This window comes from Salmo salar, chromosome 27 (assembly GCF_965601325.2).
Source record: "Salmo salar chromosome 27, fSalSal1, whole genome shotgun sequence".
NCBI lineage: Eukaryota > Metazoa > Chordata > Actinopteri > Salmoniformes > Salmonidae > Salmo > Salmo salar.
The window spans coordinates 19,240,001-19,267,500 of NC_138317.1; the positions used below are offsets into that span (position 1 = coordinate 19,240,001).

Here is a 27,500-nt window from a genome sequence, read left to right on the forward strand (position 1 = left end):
AGCGCACAGAGTGCTCAGTATGCTTATATCCCACACGGGTTCTGAATAATCATTTAGCACACAGACTTCTCAGTAGGCTTATATCCCACAGGGGTTCTGAATAATCATTTAGCACACAGAGTGCTCAGTGGGCTTATATCCCAAAGGGGTTCTGAATAATCATTTAGCACACAGAGTGCTCAGTGGGCTTATATCCCACAGGGGTTCTGAATAATCATTTAGCACACAGAGTGCTCAGTAGGCTTATATCCCACAGGGGTTCTGAATAATCATTTAGCACACAGAGTGCTCAGTAGGCTTATATCCCAAAGGGGTTCTGAATAATCATTTAGCACACAGACTGCTCAGTAGGCTTATATCCCACAGGGGTTCTGAATAATCATTTAGCACACAGAGTGCTCAGTAGGCTTATATCCCACAGGGGTTCTGAATAATCATTTAGCACACAGAGTGCTCAGTAGGCTTATATCCCACAGGGGTTCTGAATACCGTAAATTCCGGACTATAAGCCGCAACTTTTTTCCCAGGCTTTGAACCTCGCGGCTTAAACAATGACGCGGCTAATATATGGATTTTTCCCGCTTTCAATTTTTTTTCCTCCAAAAAAACACATTCTGTGACGTGCTCAGTTTTTTGGCGGCATGAAGCTTTCATTAGACCAATGAAATTGCCGAACGCGTTAAGGTCAAACAACTTTTTGGTTTACTGTTTAGATTAAATCGAGTGCTCTCAAACTTCCCATCATTCTGATTACGGTAGTCATTTTGTCACCCTCATCATGGCAAAGACACTGAGAAATGCATATGATGCAGCTTTCAAGTTGAAGGCGATTGATCTGGCTGTTGGAAAAGGAAATAGAGCTGCTGCACGGGAGCTTGGTCTTAATGAGTCGATGATAAGACGGAAACAGCAGCGTGAGGAATTGACTCAGTGCAAAAGACAACTAAAGCTTACTGCTCATTTTTTATTTTTTGTTACAAGCCGTGTTTCGATAAAGCCTATTTATTTTTGTTACAAGCCGTGTTTCGTTAAAGCCTATTTATTTTTGTTACAAGCCGTGTTTCGTTAAAGCCTATTTATTTTAGTTACAAGCCGTGTTTCGTTAAAGCCTATTTATTTTTGTTACAAGCCGTGTTTCGTTAAAGCCTATTTATTTTTGTTACAAGCCGTGTTTCGTTAAAACCTGTGTAAAGTTCATTTGTTTCAACGTACCGTTAGGCACCTGCGGCTTATAGACATTTGCGGCTTATTTATGTTCAAAATAATATATATATTTTTTAATTCAGTGGGTGCGGCTTATATTCAGGTGCGCTTAATAGTCCGGAAATTACGGTAATCATTTAGCACACAGAGTGCTCAGTAGGCTAATATCCCACAGGGGTTCCGAATAATCATTTAGCACACAGAGTGCTCAGTGGGCTTATATCCCACAGGGGTTCTGAATAATCATTTAGCACACAGAGTGCTCAGTAGGCTTATATCCCACAGGGGTTCTGAATATTGTTATTCTACTCCTGTGGTGAAGAAGAACAACCAACAGGAGGGGAAGAAGGCAAATTCTTTATTTGGTTTTCAGTTCTGTGGCGTTCCACATATGCCTGTGTGCATTCAATTGACTGAAAAGCTGCACAGACAAGAAATGACTGGGCAAACATTTACCTTCATTCAAGGTGAATTGAAAACTCAATTTTTCACTCTATCAATGTGTTTTTGATGTTGTTGTCATTTTCTTCTGTATTCCTCCAGAGGGCTTTGAAGTAAACATCAGCTGTCATTAATTAATTATATTGAAAATATGGAGCTGGGGTGAGGGGTATTGCCATTGATTAAAAAAATTAATATTTTTTTTTAAATTAAAATAACTTCTCAGGGGACCAGGACGCCAGAGGGGCTGGAAGTATCCGAACAGAGATGCCGGTTCTATGGCTCTCTAGTTCTACTGTAGCTTAGCAACAGAGGGATGGAGGTATGCTCACCTCTTAGTCCCAAATACAACCATCCGGTCATTCCGTAGATGGTAAAGTGGCACAGAACTTTCATATTCACGTCGCCTGACTCACTTTCGTATTTATTTAACAGTACCACAACCTTATCAGACCATCACTCAGGGAGATTTAATGTTGTATGAATGTCTTATTCTATATACTCATATATAAATGCAGGGCTTCTTCAAATACACTTTAAGCTAATTGTTTCACCAGGATGTTGTGTTCAGAGGTATTGTATCCCGATGTTACCTTAAATGCCCTGGAAACAGACATCTTTACACATTAAATCGGTAGAGGAGAGAGAGAGAAAGGGATGGGTGGATGGATAGATAGATAGGGAGAGAGGGAGAAAGAGGCAGAGAGCGGGATGGGGGGATGGATGGATAGATAGATGGGGAGAGAGAGAACGCTAGCAGTAACAAGGCAAGCTGCTTTTTATCCCTGGATTTCATTTGCATGTCTATCAGCGGTCAGGGCTCTGAGGAGACGCTGGTAGAGAACTACTGCTGCATGGTCTACCAGACGTGGCACTGATAGAATGCTCGTTCATGTTCATGTCAGATATGTTATGTAGGACAACAAACATGCCTATCTCTCTCTGAACAATCCACAATGTTGTGCCTTGCTGAACACGGCCCAGGTCCACAACAGACCAGCGCCCCATCCACCCATGAGGAACAAATCAAACAGGCAGTGTTCAGGCAGACATGGGGAGAAAAGACCTAACTCATTAGAGCTGGGAACCAGGCAGCTGACCCATAGACTGAACGCCAAGCAGAATTTTGTTCTGTTCCACTTCATGTATTTCAGGCTAGCTAACTGGGGTTCTCCACCACCAGCTCTTCACCTGGTGTTAAAACCTTTCAAAAACTCCTGTCGTTGAGTCAGCTCAACAAACAGTAAGTCCATTTGTTGTGGAGATTTGGCATGAGATGGAAAGAGAGACGGGCACAGAAACAGGCAGAAGGAGAAAACAGAGGGTGTACAGCACCATTATCTGACTGCCTGCCTGCGTGTAAGTACACAGAACCAGCAAAACAAGGAAAGCCTCTCTTATGTAACTTTGCCAATCAGCGCTGCCAGATTGGACCCAGAGACAGAAGCAGGATGAGGAGACTGATGGCCAGGTAAATAAGACTGGAGATGGACCATTAGGGCTGTTGTCGTAAGATCTGCTGCTCCTTGTTAGACCTTAGTTCTCTCTGTGTGTCTGACCTAACTGCCGATAGGTACTTAGCACACTAGGAGGCTGTTCCTTTTCTTGCTCGAACAAACGGAGTGGCTCATCATTGCAAAAGATTGGCTAAGCAGGAGGCAGACAGGCAATCGACGTAGTAGTGCTATTTTTTTCCAGGAACTCCGGCTAGTGGCTACGATACGGCAGCAACGATAAAGATTAGACTACATCAAAACGCTGATTGTTTTTGTGCGGTAGAACGTGATCCGGATCCTTAGCTTTGAGAAAATGTTTTCCAGAGGGGCGGGGGTGAAAACGTGGTATTTCGCAGCCACGGCCTAGAACAAAAAGACACCCTCCACTGGGTAGCGACCTGGTACTGTCGAAGCAGCCATTTCCACATGGAAAACCGGCCTGCCAAGTCATCGCCCGACCACTTGACTTGGAGCCAATCAGAGAGCACGGACCTCCGTGAGAGGGCAGCCGGAAGGAGTGACCAGAAAAAAAAGAGGGAACTTCCCTTTTCATCAGAGTTGTTCTAACAATAAAAGCTGCATACATAATACATATTTTTTCTCTCTCAACGTTAGCTTGCTAACAGAGCCAGGCAGTCACACACACTAACACTGACCCATATGGGATAGGGGTTTGAAATAATTTCTCTATTCGAATAGTATCATGAATTTGTCAGATATCAGAAATACATGTGTTTTTTTTTAACTCACGTTTTTAACCTGAGCACTGTTGCGCGAGGGAGAGAGGCTGGCGCACTATTGCTGCAGCAGTGGCGTGAGACGCAGTAGCCACTAGACAAGGCAACTGGGCTACAGCCAATATTAGCTAACTTGTAGCAGCCACAACGTTATTCATCATCTCCTATAGAACAGTGCCTGTCTTGACTGGAGTAGCCGAGAGAAGCTAGCTATTGTTAGCTAGGCTAATTGAGGCTACATGCTGTGTTTTCTCCCCAACCCCATTCGGATAAAACAGCAGCCTGTTGGTTGCTCGTTATAGCCTACGCTCTCATTTTGCTAACTTTTAAGTCCATAATTGTATTCCTTCCTGCATTGCATTAGTTCCCTCTGACTCCACTTGCTACACATTGAGCTAATTTAGAAAAGGCATTTTCAGGTGTTAACATAGGCCTATCATTTTATTTCCGCTGAAACGAAAACTCACACAAGTATTCGAATACTAACCTCCGTTTGGATATGTTAAAATCGTGCACATCCCTAGGCAGGACACCATATAACTGAGGACCAGGGAGCTTTCCTGTCCCACCTGGCCTTCCTGTGGTGGAGGTGGAGGACACAGACAGAGGTCTTCACACCCTGTGTCCAGGTTCTAAACTACGCAGCGTCAGAGCAAGGCAGGACAAGCATCTGAGAGGCACGTTTCTGGAAGTCTAGAGTCGCTACCCTGTCCCACAGCAGTAGGAGACTGTAACCCTAACCATCTGGCTGGTCTGTTCCCAGCTTGGAAACGTCACCTAGGTATTACCACCACTACACTGAGTCAAACGTGCAACTGCGAATATGACCGCATCACTTCATAGTCGTTACCTTTAGCTACAGACGTCTTTAAGCTCTCATCATAAGGCTGGTTGATGAAACTTCTACTCATCCATTAGAAAACTGCTAATCTGCGCAGCGGTCTAAGGCAGTGCTTGAGGCGTCACTACAGACCTGGGTTCGATCACAGGCTGTGTCATAACCGGCCGTGACCGGGAGTCAGCGTCGCCCAGGTTAGGGGAGGGTTTGGATGGGTGGGCTTAACTTGGCTCATCGCGCTCTAGCGACTCCTTGTGGTGTGCCGGGCTGCTTGCAGGCTGACTTTGGTTGCCAGTTGAATGGTGTTTCCTCCGACACATTGGTGCGGCTGGCTTCTGGGTTAAGCGGGCGGGTGTTAAGAAGCGCGGTTAGGCGGGTCATGTTGTTTCGGAGGACACATTTCCTGAGCCCGTTGGGGAGTTACAGCGATGAGACAAGATCGTAATTGGATCGCAATTAGATGTCACGAAATGGGAGATAAAATGGGGGTAAAATACAATAACAAATAAAAAATGTTTTATGAAAAAGTCTAATTGGGTAATGGATTACATAACACTGCCCTGCCTGGTTTAAAGATGGTGCGCTGGTGGCCTTACCTTGGCACGCTGCCCGTCGTCATACCGCCCTGGTCACTAGGTGGCATCGGTGCCTTCTCCGTCTCCTCTACAACGGTGGCCAGACCCTGGTGGTGGTGGTGGTGCTGCCTCTCTCCGGCAGTGCTCTGTCCACTACCCTGGGGCTGCTGCCCCTCTGCTTCCTCCTCCATCTCCTCTTCCTCCTCCATCTCCCTTGTCTTCTTCCCCCGGCCATCTCCCTCCTCATCGCTCTCCTCATCTAGCATGTCATCCACCTGTCAACAGAAAGGTGGTTGGGTGATGCTTGGCTCTCCCAGGGTAGGGTGGTTTATACAGTACAGCAGGCCTCGGTGTCTACCAGAGCGCTATATACAGTAGACAACACCTCAACCCTTCACCTAGATCCCATCAGATCATTAGAGTACACAATGAACCAACGCCTTAGCTGAACCATTTACTTTCAGTTTGTTCTCTTGCACATCAAATCAGATTTACAGCAGTTAACACGGCCCAACAACAGCAGTTAACACGGCCCAACAACAGCAGTTAACCTGTTGGGGCTAGGGGGCAGTATTTGCACGGCCGGATAAAAAACGTACCCGATTTAATCTGGTTACTACTCCTGCCCAGAAACTAGAATATGCATATAATTAGTAGATTTGGATAGAAAACACTCAAAAGTTTCTAAAATGGTTTGAATGGTGTCTGTGAGTATAACAGAACTCAACTGGCAGGCCAAAATTCTGAGAAGATTCCATACAGGAAGTGCCCTGTCTGACAATTTGTTGTCCTTGTGTTGCATCTCTATCAAAAATACAGCATCTGTGGTGTAACATGACACTTTCTAACGCTCCCATTGGCTCTCTAAAGCCGCCAGAAAGTGTAATGGGGTGTCTGCTGTCTCTGGGCGAAGAACAGCAGGAGAATTTGTGAGTGGTCAGCCTTGGGACAGTGACACTGGAGATGCGCATTCATGAGAATTCTCAATTTTTTTCTTTCAGCCTTTGAATGAATACAACGTCGCCCGGTTGGAATATTATCGCTATTTTACGAGAAAAATCGCATAAAAATGGATTTTAAACAGCGTTTGACATGCTTATAAGTACGGTAATGGAATATTTGGAATTTTTTTGTCAAGAAATGCGCTCGCGCGTCACCCTTCGGATAGTGACCTGAACGCACAAACAAAACGGAGCTATTTGAATATAACTATGGATTATTTGGAACCAAAACAGCATTTGTTGTTGAAGTAGAAGTCCTGGGAGTGCATTCAGACGAAGAACAGCAAAGGTAATCCAGTTTTTCTAATAATAATTCTGAGTTTAGGTTGTCCCAAACTTGGTGGGTGTCAAAATAGCTAGCCGTGTTGGCCGGGCTATGTACTCAGAATATTGCAAAATGTGCTTTCGCTGAAAAGCTATTTTAAAATCTGACACCGCGATTGCATGAGTTCTGTATCTATAATTCTTAAAATAATTGTTATGTATTTTGTGTACGTTTATCGTGAGTAATTTAGTAAATTCACCGGAAGTTTGCGGTGGGTATGCTAGTTCTGAACATCACATGCTAATGTAAAAAGCTGTTTTTTGATATAAATATGAACTTGATTGAACAAAACATGCATGTTTTGTGTAACATAATGTCCTAGGAGTGTCATCTGATGAAGATCATCAAAGGTTAGTGCTGCATTTAGCTGTGGTTTTGGTTTTTGTGACATATATGCTTGCTTTGAAAATGACTGTGATTATTTTTGGCAGGGTACTCTCCTGACATAATCTAATGTTTTGCTTTCGCTGTAAAGCCTTTTTGAAAATCGGACAATGTGGTTAGATTAACGAGACTCTTGTCTTTAAAATGGTGTAAAATAGTCATATGTTTGAGAAATTAAAGTTATAGCATTTTTGAGGTATTTGTATTTCGCGCCACGCGATTCCACTGGCTGTTGACTAGGGTGGGACGCTAGCCCAGGGAAGTTAACACGGCCCAACAACAGCGGTTAACACGGCCCAACAACAGCGGGTAACACGGCCCAACAACAGCGGGTAACACGGCCCAACAACAGCGGGTAACACGGCCCAACAACAGCGGGTAACACGGCCCAACAACAGCGGGTAACACGGCCCAACAACAGCGGGTAACACGGCCCAACAACAGCGGGTAACACGGCCCAACAACAGCAGGTAACACGGCCCAACAACAGCGGGTAACACGGCCCAACAACAGCAGGTAACACGGCCCAACAACAGCGGGTAACACGGCCCAACAACAGCAGGTAACATGACATGCTACCTCTTCACCTATGGCTTCTTCTGGTCTGCTACCAAGTTACTTTCTATTCTCCAGGGAATAACCCAATCAGATGCCTCTCTGCCCGCAGGGAACACCAATCACATGCTGTTTGGACCTGCATTATTTAGAGAGGAAAATTAACCTGTGGAAAGTCTACGACAAGGGGGTGTCAAAGTCATTCCATGGAGTGTCTGAAGGTTTTTATTTTTTCCTTTTAATTACGACCTAGACAACCAGCTGAGGGGAGTGCTTTACTAAATAGTGATCTTAATTAATCAATCAAGTACAAGGATGGCGCGAGAATCCCCAGACACTCGGCCCGCTGTGGAATGAGTTTGACACATGGTCTACAGGAATGTAGGCTATCCAAGCTGAGAATAATGCACATTAGGCAAAGGCTTTATATTCCTGAACAAAAATGGCTTAGTAAAACTTTTTTCAGTTTAAATCGGATACATTATTATCTAATGAGATAAATGTTATATTAAAATAACAATGTTCACAGAGATTATTATAAAGAAGCAGTTTAAAGCTTACAGAGGTACAGAGGAGAACTCCCATAGTGCACTACATCATTTAATTATGCATATTCGATTCTATCAGAAACATTTGCATACGGTATTTGATTTGATAAAAAAAAAAAAAATGGTTAAAAGAGGATATAGCCTACACCTTGGAGATGAACTGTTGCCACGACGATCACCAGAGTTAAATCCTTGGAGAATCGTATGAATACATTGACACAGCACCATATTTATTAGGAGGAATACTATCAAATCAGTACTTTACAGTGAAAGGCTTCTTCCTTATAGCCATCTGTGGATGTCATGAAGGACTACGCTCCTAACCTGGACGGAGATAGATTAAGGTTAATTACCCAATAACACCCTATTCCCTATACAGTGCACTACATTTGACCAGGATGACATTTGGGATGACTCAGCCTGAGAGAGTACACAACTCAACGAGAAGCCAGCATTTAGGCTACAAACTGAAACCCAGGCCTTGGACACAGGAGTGACCTACACAAATTAGAAAAAAAGGACAATCCAACGAGTCATTTCCAGATGACCCCCCCAACCCTAGTGCCCTCGTATTACAGCAGTCCTCTAGTCTTCATTATCCCCTGAGGGCCATTTAAAATAGGGTGAGACCCCTCCCTCATTAACCTGAGGTAGAACTAAATCGATATGGAAACGGGCGGAGAGATTTCTCCTTATAATGGGAGAGAAGCCGAGGTGAGCACTTAGACTTCCATCATTTAACACACAAGCATAGTGCTACACCGTCAGAGCACTGGAGATCTCGGATCACGGCAAAGGAAACACCCCCAGAGCTGAGCTCATTTTGGGGGTCTGGCCAGGTTCATTAAGGTACCAAATGTTGTTGTTGACGACATCAATTTAGACGGCCAAATACAACAAATACAGTATAGCATGGTGTTGACCTGGAATCAGCCGGAAACAATCCAAACGTTGTACTTTACCGACCTGCTGTTAGGTGTTTTAATCTAATACAATTAGCTCAAGCCCCTAAGGCACCTGCGAATTAGGAATTGGGAATGTCGATGAAATGACTGTTGGTAGAAGGGTTTTGTGTTCGTTTCTCATTGACAGAAAGTAGCCTAACACCAAATGTAAGCCTACGGATTCCTGTTGCAGAACAACCATGTGTTTCCCAAACAAATCAAATCTTATTTGTGTCACATGCACCGAATACAACAGACCTTACAGTGAAATGCTTACTAACAAGGCCTTAACCAACAATGCAGTTAAGAAAATACCCCCAAAACAGTAAGAGATAAGAATAACAAATAATGAAAGAGCAGCAGTAAATAACAATAGCAGGGCTGTATACAGGGGTACCGGTACAGAGTCAATGTGGAGGCTATATACAGGGGTACTGGTACAGAGTCAATGTGGAGGCTATATACAGGGGTACCGGTACAGAGTCAATGTGGAGGCTATATACAGGGGTACCGGTACAGAGTCAATGTGGAGGCTATATACAGGGGGTACCGGTACAGAGTCAATGTGGAGGCTATATACAGGGTGTTACGGTACAGAGTCAATGTGGAGGCTATATACAGGGGGTACCGGTACAGAGTCAATGTGGAGGCTATATACAGGGTGTTACGGTACAGAGTCAATGTGGAGGCTATATACAGGGGGTACCGGTACAGAGTCAATGTGGAGGCTATATACAGGGGGTACCGGTACAGAGTCAATGTGGAGGCTATATACAGGGAGTACCGGTACAGAGTCAATGTGGAGGCTATATACAGGGGTACTGGTACAGAGTCAATGTGGAGGCTATATACAGGGAGTACCGGTACAGAGTCAATGTGGAGGCTATATACAGGGTGTTACGGTACAGAGTCAATGTGGAGGCTATATACAGGGGGTACCGGTACAGAGTCAATGTGGAGGCTATATACAGGGGGTACCGGTACAGAGTCAATGTGGAGGCTATATACAGGGGTACTGGTACAGAGTCAATGTGGAGGCTATATACAGGGGTACTGGTACAGAGTCAATGTGGAGGCTATATACAGGGGGTACCGGTACAGAGTCAATGTGGAGGCTGTATACAGGGGGTACCGGTACAGAGTCAATGTGGAGGCTATATACAGGGGGTACCGGTACAGAGTCAATGTGGAGGCTATATACAGGGGTACCGGTACAGAGTCAATGTGGAGGCTATATACAGGGGGTACCGGTACAGAGTCAATGTGGAGGCTATATACAGGGGTACCGGTACAGAGTCAATGTGGAGGCTATATACAGGGGGTACCGGTACAGAGTCAATGTGGAGGCTATATACAGGGGGTACCGGTACAGAGTCAATGTGGAGGCTATATACAGGGGGTACCGGTACAGAGTCAATGTGGAGGCTATATACAGGGGTACCGGTACAGAGTCAATGTGGAGGCTATATACAGGGGTACCGGTACAGAGTCAATGTGGAGGCTATATACAGGGGGTACCGGTACAGAGTCAATGTGGAGGCTATATACAGGGGGTACCGGTACAGAGTCAATGTGGAGGCTATATACAGGGGGTACCGGTACAGAGTCAATGTGGAGGCTATATACAGGGGGTACCGGTACAGAGTCAATGTGGAGGCTATATACAGGGGGTACCGGTACAGAGTCAATGTGGAGGCTATATACAGGGGGTACCGGTACAGAGTCAATGTGGAGGCTATATACAGGGGGTACCGGTACAGAGTCAATGTGGAGGCTATATACAGGGGGTACCGGTACAGAGTCAATGTGGAGGCTATATACAGGGGGTACCGGTACAGAGTCAATGTGGAGGCTATATACAGGGGTACTGGTACAGAGTCAATGTGGAGGCTATATACAGGGGTACTGGTACAGAGTCAATGTGGAGGCTATATACAGGGGGTACCGGTACAGAGTCAATGTGGAGGCTATATACAGGGGGTACCGGTACAGAGTCAATGTGGAGGCTATATACAGGGGGTACCGGTATTGAGGTAATATGTACATGTAGGTAGAGTTATTAAAGTGACTATGCATAGACAATAACAGAGAGTAGCAGCAGTGAATAACAATAGCAGGGCTATATACAGGGGGTACCAGTACAGAGTCAATGTGGAGGCACAGGTGTTGAGGTAATTATGTACATAATATTAAGATTTTAAAGTGACTACGCATAGATAACAGAGAGTAGCAGCAGTGTAGGAGGAGTGGGGGGGGCAAAGCAAATAGTCTGTGTAGACATTTGATTAGCTGTGACCTACACACACTGGCCTGCCCGTTTCTGTCTTTGAAGAAGTTTGCTTTTTAATGGCACTTTACAGAATACCGCATTGACGGGCAGTATTTTCTCCCTTTTTCCACACGATCGATAACGGTGTGAATTTAGTGGGGCTGTGGCAGGTCCTGATCCATTTCAAAGAGGCAGGGACCATCTTTCTGTCAGAAATGATGTTCACGTACTGTACATATCACAGAGAGGGACTTTAAACTAGTGTAGCCGATATATCACAACGCACCAGTAGTCAGATCGGAGGCTCTGCATCACACAATGGCACCAGGGTATTGGTGTTTCAGCTGACTTGTTCCAGGCAGTTTAATAATCTATCAATACAAGAGACACTGATGTAAAATAAATAGTACTTACCTTATCCATGCACTCCAACTCCGCCGATAAAATGAACGCTGACAGTGAAATGCAGTTTATTATCACAGATATCCAATATCAAACCAAGCATAAACTACCATCAACACTAGTCTTTCGTTGACTCCCTGAAGCATATTTCAGCGACGGATATTCTTGACAACTTAAAATCAATGTAAGCCCACACATTACAGAATCATCTCCACACACTCTCCACTGTGTCAATATGAACCCTGCAGAACAGTCATCCCCTCAGGCAGTGTTCGGTCCCTCGGAGTCAAGACTAACAATAAGACAAATAAACCCCCAGATCCCCAAGGATGGTCATACTGAGATCATCAGGGATTACAGAGACAGAGATAAAAACAAATACAAAATGCTCTCTGGCTTCTCTTAAAATAGCTCATAAACACAATCACTGTAATCCTTGGACAGTCACAGACAACCAAACATGCGCCCCTTTTCATCCACCACCACCTGTTGTTTGCTGAAGCATAGGCCTAAGTTGAATACTTTCAGCTGAACCCATCTCTGAACGTGCAGTGGGCAGTGTGGTCGTGCTCCCGAGGCCTGCCGTGTGATGGGCTCATATCACTACCCTGCCAGAATGCAGCTCAGAACGTCAGAGTGGTTCATATCTGTCTCCTGCAGAGCGCCAGACAATTAACAATCCCCAGAACCAGCATGGGATGTGTCCGAAATGGCACCCTATTCCCAACATAGTGCACCACTTTAGACCCGTCCATATGGGCCCTGGTCAAAATCAGTGCACTACAAAAGGAAATAGGGTGCGATTTGCGGTGCAGCCACGGTCTTCTCCACATAGAGGCCTTTCACTTCACATAATGTAATGTGCCTGTCGGTAATAAGAGCCCAAGCAGAGAGATACATGCTGCAGCAGCAGCACAGCTTCTCAGAACACCACATGGAGGCTGCAGGGAGCCAGAGTGTTCCGGAGGCCTCGCCATTACAAAGAGCACTGACGCCGGAATATACAAGGCAATTCAGAACTTTTCATTGCGTGCTAAATGCACCGGCCTCTACACCCCTAACTGAGCGAAGAGGACCAGTGAGGAGAGAAGAGTTAGCGTCTTTATTAAGAAAACATGAAGACTAGGGTTTGGACTGTCATTTACCATGCTCATTCATCTCTACACATCAGTGGCCCAAAACCTTTTGTAAGAAGCTGGAAAAACCAGGGGCTGCTGAGATTAGGGCACTCTACAGGTACACCAGGCTTAACAGAGCTAGAAAACCTTCTGAAGGTTTACTTAGGTGGATTGGATTGGAGTTTAGATCCACTTGTTGGACTGCATCTCAGACTCTATTCAGTCAGGCTGCATTTAGTCCCCTGTATAGATATGACCATGAGCCAGGCACGCACACACTTAAAGCTAAAACGGTTCCTTCATAAGTTACCTTGGTTACTGGCCACTTCAAAACGGAACGATTCAGACAGAGACCGTGGTGCTAATTGACAGCAGGACTTTAGAATTATCGGACACCCACACAGACAAAGAGATGTCACAGCTCTTCCCGTCTGTCATTCTCCCTCTGTCTGCCTGAGCTGTAATGAAAGGACGTGGATGGAAAACCAGTGGACGGATGTGTATTGATGAAACACAAGCACAACGGCTCAGTTGGATCTGTCGATGTCCACAAGAAGAAAACGACGTCAGCTGAACATGTTCTAGACAACACTACGTCGCTTGGATTCATCCCTTAGGAGGACACTAGCTGTGTCTGAAATGGCTTTTGACCGGGACCCACCTAGTGAATAGGGTGCTATTTCGCACCCACCCACGGTCTTCTACTGTGTTTTGATTGGGCTTAAAAGATGGCAAGGCTCACAGCCAAACCTGTAACGGGAGGGGGGGGACAGTGACACAGCTACTGGTCAGAGGACATGTTAAATCAGAGTGATTGACAGACAGGCAGACGAGAGCCAGCTTAGACACACATGGCTGTCAGAAACAAAGACCCAGAACTGAGAGGAAAAGTAGTTTACTCCTAGACACGAGAGCTATGCTTGAGAGTCTTGAGATTCAATTAAGGAGGTAGAAATTGACATTTTCACTCGAGGCAAAATCCTGATATGAAATTCAATGCATGTTAACGCATAGGAAACGCCATGCAGATCTTGAGTATGTGACCTAAGCTGTCTAAACAACTACACAACCTTGGGGTTGGAAACAGCATGTCTTTACAAAGAGTTATGAGACCTGTCACCTCTGGTTTGACCTCATTAACCATAATGCAGCTGTATTATTCATATCTGGACATCACAAATAAATTGCATTACCAGTACAGCGACTCAGCTTAAGAATAATGAAGGCTTATAAGGCGGCCTTAAAAAAGGCTTATAAGGCTGATATGAAGGCTTATAATGGGATGGCTTTATACAATACGCTGCTATAGGCAGAAGTCAATGTGATATGATGGGGCATGATGCTCAACAGGGACACAGGTGGATCCCAGGGAACTCCCGGTTCAGTGTCGTCACTGTGATGAATGCCTTTAGCTGGGGAGGTGTCACCAGTAGCGCCGTTTGAAAGCAGAACTGGTGACGTGTCACCATGAAATGTGTTTGATAGTAATCTGAGAACAGGAACCTAAAACATTCACCGTCTTGAACCAGACAGGACGGAGCAGCTATTGTACTGTACCGCGTGTCTCAGAGTCCCATATGGTCGGTCTCTAAGGAAGAAGCCCTGGCTTAGTTTTTGTCTTGGCAGACTTTTGAAGAGGCATAAGTGAATGAATTACCATTATATTTAAGATATAAATATGGATAACTGTTGAGATAAACTTGAGGATGGAAGAGTGAGAAGACTTTTAAAGTTTGAAGTCTAACTTCGACTCCTGAAGGGGTGAGGGAGCAAGCAGCACAGTGTGCCGAAGGGAAGAAACCACAGTTCTACAGAACCACAGATGGGAGACGACACATTGTTAATGCAAGTCAAATCATTATCCATTCAGCAGCTCAGTGGTGGTGAGATTCCTTCACAATGGGGCTCAAATCAATAGCAAAACTAGCTTTAAAAACTCTGTCATTGGAGTAGAAAAGAAACCGTTTCAGGTGGAGGGAAACTTTCTCAATGTCTTCAGGACCTCATCTGAAGTACTGTGGAGTCTGGCTGAGGCAGAAAAAAAACATTTATATTTGTTAAGAGACTGGACTGGCTAAGCCATTTACACACAGACTGGATAAGACTGCTGCTAGAGGCAGAGGTGAAGTCAACATGAGGCGAACTGACAGAGACAGGTAGAGACTTAATGGGTAGAGGTAGATTGACTCATACTGCCCAGGTTCAGGAGTTCAGATGGCCAATCAATCAGCGATCATCTTTCTGAACCACTGCTGTTAGCTCTAGGTTATTGGAGAGAGAAATTCAGCCCTGAGCAGACATACTTCATTGAAGGGATTATACAACTTCTACTGTCCGTCCAGATGATTGGCTGCTTGGCTTGAGCAGGTGAAGGGCCCAAATGTAGTGATTGAGAAGATTATTGATCGAAAAGAAAACACTAAATACTGGGAGTAAATCTTTTTTTCATGTCCATGAATTCAAAAATAATTACATTTGGCAAGTTGCCAGCTTAGACGATTATTGTACAGTGAGGGAAAAAAGTATTTGATCCCCTGCTGATTTTGTACGTTTGCCCACTGACAAAGAAATGATCAGTCTATAATTTTAATGGTAGGTTTATTTGAACAGTGAGAGACAGAATAACAACAAAAAAATCCAGAAAAACGCATGTCAAAAATGTTATAAAATGATTTGCATTTTAATGAGGGAAATAAGTATTTGACCCCTCTGCAAAACATGACTTAGTACTTGGTGGCAAAACCCCTGTTGGCAATCACAGAGGTCAGACGTTTCTTGTAGTTGGCCACCGGTTTGCACACATCTCAGGAGGGATTTTGTCCCACTCCTCTTTGCAGATCTTCTCCAAGTCATTAAGGTTTCGAGGCTGACGTTTGGCAACTCGAACCTTCAGCTCTCTCCACAGATTTTCTATGGGATTAAGGTCTGGAGACTGGCTAGGCCACTCCAGGACCTTAATGTGCTTCTTCTTGAGCCACTCCTTTGTTGCCTTGGCTGTGTGTTTTGGGTCATTGTCATGCTGGAATACCCATCCACGACCCATTTTCAATGCCCTGGCTGAGGGAAGGAGGTTCTCACCCAAGATTTGACGGTACGTGCCATCGTCCCTGATGTGGTGAAGTTGTTCTGTCCCCTTAGTAGAAAAACACCCCCAAAGCATAATGTTTCCACCTCCATGTTTGACAGTGGGGATGGTGTTCTTGGGGTCATAGGCAGCATTCCTCCTCCTCCAAACACGGCGAGTTGAGTTGATGCCAAAGAGCTCCATTTTGGTCTCATCTGACCACAACACTTTCACCCAGTTGTCCTCTGAATCATTCATATGTTCATTGGCAAACTTCAGACGGGCATGTATATGTGCTTTCTTGAGCAGGGGGACCTTGCAGGCGCTGCAGGATTTCAGTCCTTCACAGCGTAGTGTGTTACCAATTGTTTTCTTGGCGACTATGGTCCCAGCTGCCTTGAGATCATTGACAAGATCCTCCCGTGTCGTTCTGGGCTGATTCCTCACCGTTCTCATGATCATTGCAACTCCACGAGGTGAGATCTTGCATGGAGCCCCAGGCAGAGGGAGATTGGCAGTTATTTTGTGTTTCTTCCATTTGCGAATAATCGCACCAACTGTTGTCACCTTCTCACCAAGCTGCTTGGCGATGGTCTTGTAGCCCATTCCCGCCTTGTGTAGGTCTACAATCTTGTCCCCGACATCCTTGGAGAGCTCTTTGGTCTTGGCCATGGTGTAGAGTTTGGAATCTGATTGATTGATTGCTTCTGTGGACAGGTGTCTTTTTCATAGGTAACAAACTGAGATTAGGAGCACTCCCTTTAAGAGTGTGCTCCTAATCTCAGCTCGTTACCTGTATAAAAAAAGACACCTGGGAGCCAGAAATCTTTCTGATTGAGAGGGGGTCAAATACTTATTTCCCTCATTAAAATGCAAATCAATTTATAACATTTTTGACATGCGTTTTTGTTGTTATTCTGTCTCTCACTGTTCAAATAAACCTACCATTAAAATTATAGACTGATCACTTCTTTGTCAGTGGGCAAACGTACAAAATCAGCGGGGGATCAAATACTTTTTTCCTTCACTGTAGATAATCAAACTCTTTCATGCTGCGTAAACTCATTAAAACAATCTCCCACAGTCTCTCTGTTTAGCTCCTATAGTTCACTCCAAAATGACACACAGAGAAGTGCTTCTCCTAGCAGGGGTATCACACTTGACACTACCAGGTTGCTTATTGGATTTCACTGCTAGTCCACTTCCCCAGACTCAGGAAAGTGTTTTATCAATACCCACATGCCAGTCACACAAACACTAAAATACAAGAATGACAAGTACATACCGGGGAAAGTAGGAGAAGAAGAAAATGTTGCTGAGGTATGAGTGAGACTAGTAAAGTGACAGACACCCACGCTACAACTGAGCCTGTGAGAGACCTCCACTGCCACTTCTCTCTCCATCAATTATCTCACTGTGCTCCTCGGGGGCCAGGGCTAGATCGAAGACCATATGTTTCCTCTGTAACACAGCCAAGAGCCAGTCCCATTCTGATAGGTGCAATTATCCCAGAAGGAAGTTAAATCTTCAAAGCAGCCCTGTGTCGTCTTGTCTATCTGCTCTTAGCTACCAGTCCAACCTAGGGCTGGGCGATATGGCCCAAAATATTATATCACAGTACTTAAATGTTTTTGACTATGTTTTTGAATAATAAAAGTTTTAAAATCGCTTTGAGTATTGTGTAACCCTTGGGTGGCAACACATGCATTCCAAGTGATTTCAATGGGTCTTTCTCCATTCTGATTGTTTTATACTGTTCAATTCAACTTCAACCCCCCCAGAAATTCAGCATTTTCATACATTTCCTGCACTAATTTGAGATCCTTTCTCCACTGCCACGTAGGGCTGCACGATATGGGCAAACAATCTTGACTTGTGATTTAGAGCAAAACACTTGGGTGTTGGAATCATGGAAATAGAATCATTATTATAATTCTACAGTTAGGGTATAATAGTTAGAACTTTGAATACAGTGTTGTGTGACGTGACAACGAATGAAAACGCCAGGGAGGAGTTATTGTGACAGGGTAGGAACCAAAGTGTTGATAAGTGTTTTCTAGGGGACCCTATAATCTTACTTCATGTAGCTAACATATTCATGCTTTGCATATTCCTCTTTGATTTAGAAGACACTGTTGCACAAACAACAGGCTGATTTAGGTCTACACCATCACTGCTATTATTAGGCTGTATAGTTAGCTACGTTTGTTCTGACAGGACATTTATTAGCGGCTTACACGATTTAGGCCCAACTGGCTAAGAAAAGCATCGTTGCCATCAACATTGTTGCATGTGCTTCATTGACCATGCAGACTGAACGCAAGTGTCTCGTGGTCGAGGAACAACAAACCAAACATTCCAATACCGTTACAGAAGGTAAAGTAAAAACCCAAACCGGTTCGTGCATCAATACCAGTATATTGTAAAATACGGTATACCGCCCAGCCCTAGTCCAACCCTCATGAAACACTCTGCTCTCAGCTACAGAGAAAAAAATATCTAAAATCATAGGGCATGTAACTCTGCCTCACTGTCTGATGGGATTTTGTTAAGAGGCATATATGAACAGCAAAGGACAGGACCACCTTTTTCTCCATCTTTCCAAGAGAAATAGGAATGTACCTTCAGTTTAACCCAAAAAATACTGTGCTTAGGCGTAAGTGAAAAGTTGTAGGAAAACAAAAGAAAATAAGTAACCGGCAAGGATTAACTCACTTGACATCTAACACCTACTAAAAACAGACACAAATATGCACATTGAAGTATAGAAAGGGGGCATCTTTCCATAGCCACCTTCTCTTCCTCCTAACAAGAAAAGAGAACAGAGAGGTTCAGCTCCAAACAGTCCCCCCCTTCTGATAGGTTTTCCAGACTGATAGTGATGCTGTCAGGTTGCCAAGCAGGTTGCCAAGGACTGTGTAAATGAGGGAACTGATCAGAGGGAATATTCAGGGTTCCAGGTTTTGGGAGAGATGATGGCGTTGCACACCTGGTGATTGGGTGGTCTGGCATGGGCCAGGGACAGTTGTATTTTACTGATCACTGACAGCAACTGACCCTACAGTACAGACCTCACATAACTCAGGCTGCTGTGGGGAAAGTAGTCTGTGAGAGGACAGCTAACCCTGTGTGGTCTGTTTCAGTACCTTGGACAGCGATATCAACCAGTCAGAGAGAAATATTTATACTCTCTGAAGTAGAAATAATAATAGTCAAGAAGTGAAGAACTTGTAGAGGCTTCACTTCCAGTCACTTTAACAAGTCTACCCCTGAACACACGTCAGTCAGCCAGTTCTTAAAAAGGATATCTGATTTCTGACCTGGAGAAAAGGTCAACAGACTGAGCTAGGGACAAAGCAAGCAATGAAGTCAGCGGTGCAGCAATACCCATCACCTGAATCTGATCAGACAAAGGATTATGGGGTGAGATGCAGAACTGTGTCTGTAGGCGGTCTGTGGCCGTTGCCCCAGGTGTACCCTGGGAGAGGAAAGGGTGACGTCCTGCAGCGGTGTGGCATTTTAGCACTGGCTCTGCTCTAATCCAGTGTGATGCCTGTCTGCTTGATGCTAAGGGTCAACATGAGACTGTGTTTTTCCTGTTAGAGATTAGAAACTGATTGGAAAAGATTGATGACGGGATGTAATAAGACGGTGGTTGGTGTTTTGTAAAATGAGTCAACTTTATCCATAGAATATTTCTTTGCTAGTTATAAACCCAACAGTGAGGACGAAGCTCTCGAAATGGAGAAAAAAAAACGTCACCCACTGCTTGCTCTTAAGCTGCATGGAAATCCACTCCACATCACTGCATTGCCAACCATAGGACTGTTCACGCTACCAACAGCCACAACTCCGTATTAAAAAGACACCCAATGATTATTAAGCTTTTGGAATCACACATCAAATAGCAGCCTCTCTTATCTGGCCCCGGCACCTTGGCCAGCCCCGAGGGAGGCTTTAGACCAGCAGCTAATAAATATAACAGTCTGTTTGCATGCAGGCAAATAAACCAAATAAATAACCTCATCGTCATCATGGTCATTATCACAGGCAGCTGACTGGTCTCTGGACCATCTGCCATTTTGGTGAATGTGGGGGAGATGGGAAACTCTTCTGCTTTGCTGTGATTCACCACCCACAACCTGGGACCTGTTTCAGTCAGACTCCCCAGGCAGTGGCACCCAGAGTGATCAAGGTTCTCCCACTCCCTGTCTGGCAGGTTGGTTGGCTGGCATAGGCTGGTCTGTTCACCTGTGGCGGGCTGATTGGTATATCCTGGCCTGTTCTCCAGGCCAGAACTCAGAACACAGCCCAATCCTGGAACAATCCTGGAACAATCCCCAGCTAAAAACTTTGTCCAGCTGGGATAAAGCCAACCAGGCAGGGGAAGGAGAGCCACTCACAGGCATTCATAATGTCTGATCACAGAGAACTCAGAAAGCTAGAAACAACACATTTTCACAGAGACCAAAAACTTGCCAGACATTTTTTCTTCCTATTGTAGAAACATGGAATTCTTGGATGATCCATTCTGTTGCTGAATAATTTTTATCCCCCCCACTGGCTCGTTATAAATTACATAGTGATGTCTTCTTCAGGAAGCCTCCTTTCCGTTCAGTTGGTAGCGTGGAGAGGAGGGGGAGTTGAGAAGAGAGGAAGCAGGGGGCTCAGTTCTTGTAATCTGCAGAAGACACAGCAGCCCAATCTCCAATAATTCTCTGTCTCCATCCTCTATCTGTGAAGGCAGAGAGATACAATGGCCATCTCATTACAACCCACTCCGGGGGAGAGATACCTTGACTGCCCCGGTTCCCTTCTGTTCCATACTGAGAGGAGATACAATATCAAAGATAAAGGCTTCTCATTCGCTTGGAGCCAGATGATGCGTCTCAATGTTTTTCAGGGACACAGCATTCCGAGTGCTGGTCATGTTTTTCATTTGTTTTTTCCAGAAGGCTCTTCTTAGTCATGCTGGGCTTTTGTGTCGGTTTGAAGAGGCGAGAGCTGAAAGCTGAAAAGAGGAGATGGCCATCCATTGAAACAAGGACAAACTAAATAATTATTATCACTTCTGGTTGTGTTATCACCCCAAACATCCGACGGATTCACACTGACAAAATGAGTTCTCTGAAAAACGTACACGTGTGGGTAGAGCATTAGTTTCTCCGAAAGCTGTCGCAGAGGAAGAGAGCATGGATTAGCTGGCATTTCTACTGCGAAAGACGGAGCTGTCCAATTTCAATCATAATGTGATTCTACCAATGACGGTAAAGAGATGTGTCCTGTCCATTCCCTCACGTAGCACTGCAGCTATGTAAAAACAGCTCTCAATTTAAACCTCTTTTTGTTCATACTAGCTTTCAACAGGTTATTTCTGGGGGTAGCGACAGTACTCTTTCTCTTCCAGGTCAGACAACTGTCCACTAGGGTCGGACCCCACTGATGGATATGATACATGTGATCAATAGCCTGGAGTATTGAGAGAACATTGGGTGAGCATGAATCCCCATGGTGACTGAGTTCTACTAGATGTTGATCTGCTACTAGGTCTCACAGGAGTCCCTTTGCATCATCACTGGCCTTATACTACTTCAAGACATTATTTTAAAAAGGGACACTTCGGGATTTTTCCTCAGAGACAGATGAACTCGTGGACACCATTTTATGCCTTGTCGTGCTGTTCGGAGGAAGTTGCTAACTAACGTTAGCGCAATGACTGGAAGTCTAAGGTAACAACTAGTATGCTAGCTGTTACCACAGATTCATTACGCTAACGCTAGTTAGTATAGGCTCGCGAAACTATCCCTAACTTCCTTCATACTAGACGTAGTATGAATTGCAAAGTATCTCTAATGGTCACCATGTCACTATGGTTTTCAATTATTGTAATGGTAGTGAAAGTAATTTGGAAAATAGTCAGACCCCTTTTTCCACGTGTTGTTACATTACAGCCGTATTCTACAATGGATTAAATAATTTTTTCTCCTCAACAATCTACACACAATACTCCATAATGACAAAGCAAAAACAGGTATATACAGTACCAGCCAAGTTTGGACACACCTACTCATCCAAGGGTTTTTATTTATTTTACCTATTTTCTACATTGTAGAATAATAGTGAAGACATAAAAACTATAAAATAACACATGGAATCATGTAGTAACCAAAAAAAGTTTAAGAAATTTAAATATATTTTATATTTGAGATTCTTCAAAGTAGCCACCCTTTGCCTTGATGACAGCTTTGCACACCCTTGGCATTCTATCAACCAGCTTCATGAGGGAGTCACCTGGAATGCATTTCAATTAACAGGTGTGCCTTGTTAAAAGTTAATTTGTGGAATTTCTTTCCTTCTTAATGCATTTGAGCCAATCAGATGTGTTGTGAGAAGGTAGGGGTGATATTCAGAAGATACCCGATTTGGTAAAATACCAAGTCCACATTACGGCAAGAACAGCTCAAATCAGCAAAGAAAAACGACAGTCCCTTACTTTAAGACATGAAGGTCACTCAATACGGGAAAATGTCAAGAACTTTCAAAGTTTCTTCAAGTCTAGTCGCAAAACCATCAAGCGCTATGATGAAACTGGCTCTCATGAGGACCACCACAGGAAAGGAAGACTCAGAGTTACCTCTGCTGCAGAGGATAAGTTCAATTAGAGTTACCAGCCTCAGCAATTGCAGCCCAAATAAATGCTTCACAGAGTTCAAGTAACAGACACATCTAAACATCAACTGTTCAGAGGAGACTGTGTGAATCAGGCCTTCATGGTCGAATTGCTGCACATAAACCACCACTAAAAGGACACCAATAAGAAGAGACTTGCTTGGGCCAAGAAAAAAGAGCAACGGACATTAGACCAGTGGAAATCTGTCCTTTTGTCTGATGAGTCCAAATTTGAGATTTTTGGTTCCAACCAATGCGTCTTTGTGAGACGCAGAATAGGTGAACGGATGATCTCCACATGTGTACTTCACACCATGAAGCACGGAGGAGGAGGTGTGATGGTGTAGGGGTACTTTGCTGGTGACATGGATTGATTTAGAGTTCAAGGCACACTTAACCAGTATGGCTACCACAGCATTCTGCAGCAATACGCCATCCCATCTGGATAGCGCTTAAGTGGGACTATCATTTGTTTTTCAACAGGACAATGACGCAACACACCTCCAGGCTGTGTAAGGGTTATTTGACCAAGAAGGAGAGTGATGAGTGCTGCATCAGATGAACTGACCTCCACAATCACCCAACCTCAACCCAATTGAGATGGTTTGGGATGAGTTGGGACCGCAGAGTGAAGGAAAAGCAGCGGACAAGTGCGCAGCATATGTGGAAACTCCTTCAACAGTGTTGGAAAAGCATTCCAGGTGAAGCTGGTTGAGAAAATGCCAAGAGTGTGCAAAGCTGTCATCAAGGCAAAGGGTGGCTACTTTGAAGAATCTAAAATATATTGATTTGTTTAACACTTTTTGGTTACTACATAATTCCATATATGTGTTATTTCATAGTTTTGATGTCTTCACTATTATTCTACAATGTAGAAAGTAGTAAAAATAATGAAAAACCCTTTAGTGGGTGTGTCCAAACTTGTGTATGTATAAATAATTGCATTTCTTTCTTTTTTTTTGTTACTTTAACCCCTTTTTCTCCCCAATTTCATGATATCCAAATTGGTAGTTACAGTCTTGTCCCGTCGCTGCAACTCCCCTATGGACTCGAGAGAGAGAGGTGAAGGTTGAGCGCCATGCGTCCTCCGAAATACAACCCTGCCAAGTCGCACTGCTTCTTGACACTGCTCGCTTAACCTGGAAGCCAGCCACACCAATGTGTCAGAGGAAACACCATCCAGCTGGCGACCGAAGTCAGTTTGCAGGCGCCCGGCATGCCACAAGGAGTCGCTAGAGCGTGATGGGACAAGGAAATCGTGCCGGTTTGGCACAATTGTGCACCGCCTCATGAGCCTCCCGGTCACGGCCGGCTGACACAGCCTGGAATCTAACTCGGGTCTGTAGTGATGCCCCAAGCACTGCGATGCAGTGCCTTAGACCGCTGCGCCATTCGGGATGCCCGAGAAAACTGTATAGAAATTTTAGCAAATGTATTAAAAATTAAAAAACAAAAAATCATATTTACACAAGTATTCAGACCCTGACTGGAAATTGAGCTCATCCTTCAGATGTTTGTACTACTTGATTGGAGTCCACCTGTGGTAAATTCAATTGATTGTACAGGATTTGGAAAGGCACACACCTGTATATATAAAAAAGGTCCCACAGTTGACAGTGCATGTCAGAGAAAAAAACAAGCCAGGACATCAAAGGAATTGTCTATAGAGCTCCGAGACAGGATTGTGTCAAGACACAAAGAATTCTGCAGCATTGAAGGTCCCCAAGAACACAGCGGCCTCCACCATTCTTATATGAAAGAAGTTTGGAACCACCAAGACTCTTCCTAGAGCTGGCCACCCGGCCAAAAACTGAGCAATCGGGGGAGAAGGGCCCTGGTCAGGGAGGTGACCAAGAACCCGATGGTCACTCTGACAGAGCTCCAGAGTTCCTCTGTAGATATGGGAGAACCTTCGAAAAAGAAAACCATCTCTGCAACACTCCAGCAATCAGGCCTTTATGGTAGAATGGCTCAGCCACGCCTCAGTAAAAGGCACATGACAGCCTGCTTGGAGTTTGCCAAAAGGCACCTAAAGGACTCTGACCATGAGAAACAACATCCTCTGGTCTGATGAAACCAATATTGAACTCTTTGGCCTGAATGCCATGCGTCACGTCTGGAGGAAACCTGGCACCATCCCTATGGTGAATCATGATGGTGGCAGCATCATGCTGTGGGGATGTTTTTCAGCGGCAGGGACTGGGAGACTAGTCAGGATCGAGAGAAAGATGAACGGAGCAAAGTACAGAGAGATCCTTGATGAAGTCCTGTGCGCGCTGGATCAGGTTCTCAGACCTTTTTTTATAAATGCAAAGAATTGCTACAGAGTTCCACAGGGTATAGTGAGAACCCAGTGATCTATATGTGAAAGGAGCCACCAACCTCTATAAGAGACCATTATAATAACTGCACTAATCTTATGTCTGTAAGGTAGCTAGCAGCTACTGCACATCCACAAGATTAGTGGGCATCTAGCTGTCATGATACTGTGCATCTAAGCATTGCACGTTCAAGATTTAAAAAAAAGAAAAATAGCCCTCCCTATGCTTAGAACACCTTCAAAACTGACATATACACTTTTAAAGGAGTAGGTCACTATTTTACAACTTGATGTTAGGTTCTTCACCCTGAAAGTAGGCTATGGGCCATGATCAATTGTAATCCATAGTTGGCTACTTTGAAAAGACACTACAATCTTCAGCTAACTTTAGGCACCGCTAGCGAAAAATCATTGGAAGTGATGGGGGCGTGTGATTACTTGACCAAAATCACCGGAAATCAACTCAAATCAACTCCATTTGGTTCCATGTTACTTAAAGGTTATTTGGCCATAAAAATAAACATGTTCACATGCCCCCATCATTACCATAGAGTTTTAGGCTTTTGTGTCCACATGGCTAGATGGAGGTGGTTGAATAACCTCAACATTCTGATTGTTGGAAGTGGAGCAGATTTACACCCTTCGGCTCTCTGGCTCTCCCTTTCATGATTTATTCAAGACTGTCGAAAATACTTTTGTGGTGTTTAAGATGGAAGGGGAGGGGAACAAAATGCATAAATGAGGGGGGAAAGTGGCTTGTGGCTTAATTTTCCCTTCCCTCCAGATCAGAGGTAGTGTGCTATACAGTGGTGGTTATTACCACGAGGGTGGTCCGTGTTTTTACCATGAGGGCGAGGCTGTGCGTCTGATGTTTATCATGGGAAGGCTAATTCGTGCTGAGCTGTGAAAGGCGAGACAGAAGGAGACCTGGAACAGAGGTGTGAAAGGCGAGACAGAAGGAGACCTGGAACAGAGGTGTGAAAGGCAAGACAGAAGGAGACCTGGAACAGAGCTGTGAAAGGCGAGACAGAAGGAGACCTGGAACAGAGGTGTGAAAGGCGAGACAGAAGGAGACCTGGAACAGAGGTGTGAAAGGCAAGAGACAGACGGAGACCTGGAACAGAGGTGTGAAAGGCGAGACAGAAGGAGACCTGGAACAGAGGTGTGAAAGGCAAGAGACAGAAGGAGACCTGGAACAGAGGTGTGAAAGGCAAGAGACAGACGGAGACCTGGAACAGAGGTGTGAAAGGCGAGACAGAAGGAGACCTGGAACAGAGGTGTGAAAGGCAAGAGACAGACGGAGACCTGGAACAGAGGTGTGAAAGGCGAGACAGAAGGAGACCTGGAACAGAGGTGTGAAAGGCGAGACAGAAGGAGACCTGGAACAGAGGTGTGAAAGGCGAGACAGAAGGAGACCTGGAACAGAGGTGTGAAAGGCGAGAGACAGACGGAGACCTGGAACAGAGGTGTGAAAGGCGAGACAGAAGGAGACCTGGAACAGAGGTGTGAAAGGCGAGACAGAAGGAGACCTGGAACAGAGGTGTGAAAGGCAAGACAGAAGGAGACCTGGAACAGAGGTGTGAAAGGGAGGAGACACAAACTAAAACACACGTTTCCCACACAGCCGTGCAGATGTGCTTTTTACCATCCATCTACATAGGGATCAGCCTACTGAGCAGCTTGACTAGGTTTGTCTCACCGTTGGGTAACTGATGTGATTCCGGTGCAACCTTATGGGAACACCAGTAACAGAAAATTCTCCTGAGGGAGTCAACACTAAGTCAAAGAAAAGCCTGGCCTTGAAGGACATAACGACACAGCGTAGTTCTTTAGCATTCATTAGCGCAGGACGTTCCAGGAGAAGGTGCTGATTGGATGAGAACATAGGATATACTGCAACTCATTCCAGAACCGTTCCAATTCGTCAGAGGAAGAAGACCTGGGTTCAAATAGTATTTGAAATCTTGCTGATGTGGACAGTAAAATCGGAGTAGAACTCAGCCCAGGAGTTCTAATCTGATCTACACTGGTGAGATGTTTACAGTTCAGCAGAATACTTCCTGATCCAATAACAGACAGTACTGGAGGATGAATCCCATCTGTCCTCTGCTTTTACTGACACATAAAACAATGCCTGCTCAGTCACGACTACATGCCAGATAACACCCTATCAGATCGAACAGATAGCACAGGGGTTAGAATGACCACAGTCACTGTAGGATTGAACAGGGGCACAATGCCAACCGGGCTATAATAGTTTTAATGGCCATTAGGTGCAAGCAGTGTCCTACGGTGTAATGCTACTAAGTAAGTAGCCTTGCATGAGCCTTGGAGCAGGAGCCGATCTCCTGTTGCTGTAGCGTGAGGCAGCTTGATGTACAAAGTACAACCCCCATCCATCTCCTTAATGCTGAGTGCCAAGGAGACACCGGCTCTCATATTTACAGTCTTTGGTATGACTCAGCCGGGGATCCAACTGCCAACCGTCCAATCTCAGGGCGGACCCAAACCACAAGGCCAAATGAAACGGTGGCGTAAAGCTAAAGGCTTCGTACCTACACCGCTAAAAAGCTAACAAGGTTGAATGGCCAAAGAATATACATTTCACCTA

General features: G+C 44.7%; 1 protein-coding gene across 4 annotated transcripts in view; it reads right to left on the reverse strand.

Moving 5' to 3' along the window:
- Positions 1 to 27,500, reverse strand: part of LOC106588593 (RNA polymerase II subunit A C-terminal domain phosphatase) — a 134,702-nt gene that overhangs the window by 54,681 nt on the left and 52,521 nt on the right. For 3 of the 4 annotated variants that reach the window (XM_082970079.1, XM_082970080.1, XM_014177744.3), the window contains one exon: positions 5,312 to 5,565. The exons of the other annotated variant lie outside the window; for it this stretch is intronic. In XM_082970079.1, the coding sequence (XP_082826205.1) occupies positions 5,312 to 5,565 (254 nt within the window). The remainder of the gene's footprint in view (positions 1 to 5,311; positions 5,566 to 27,500) is intronic. 4 annotated transcript variants of the gene reach the window in all.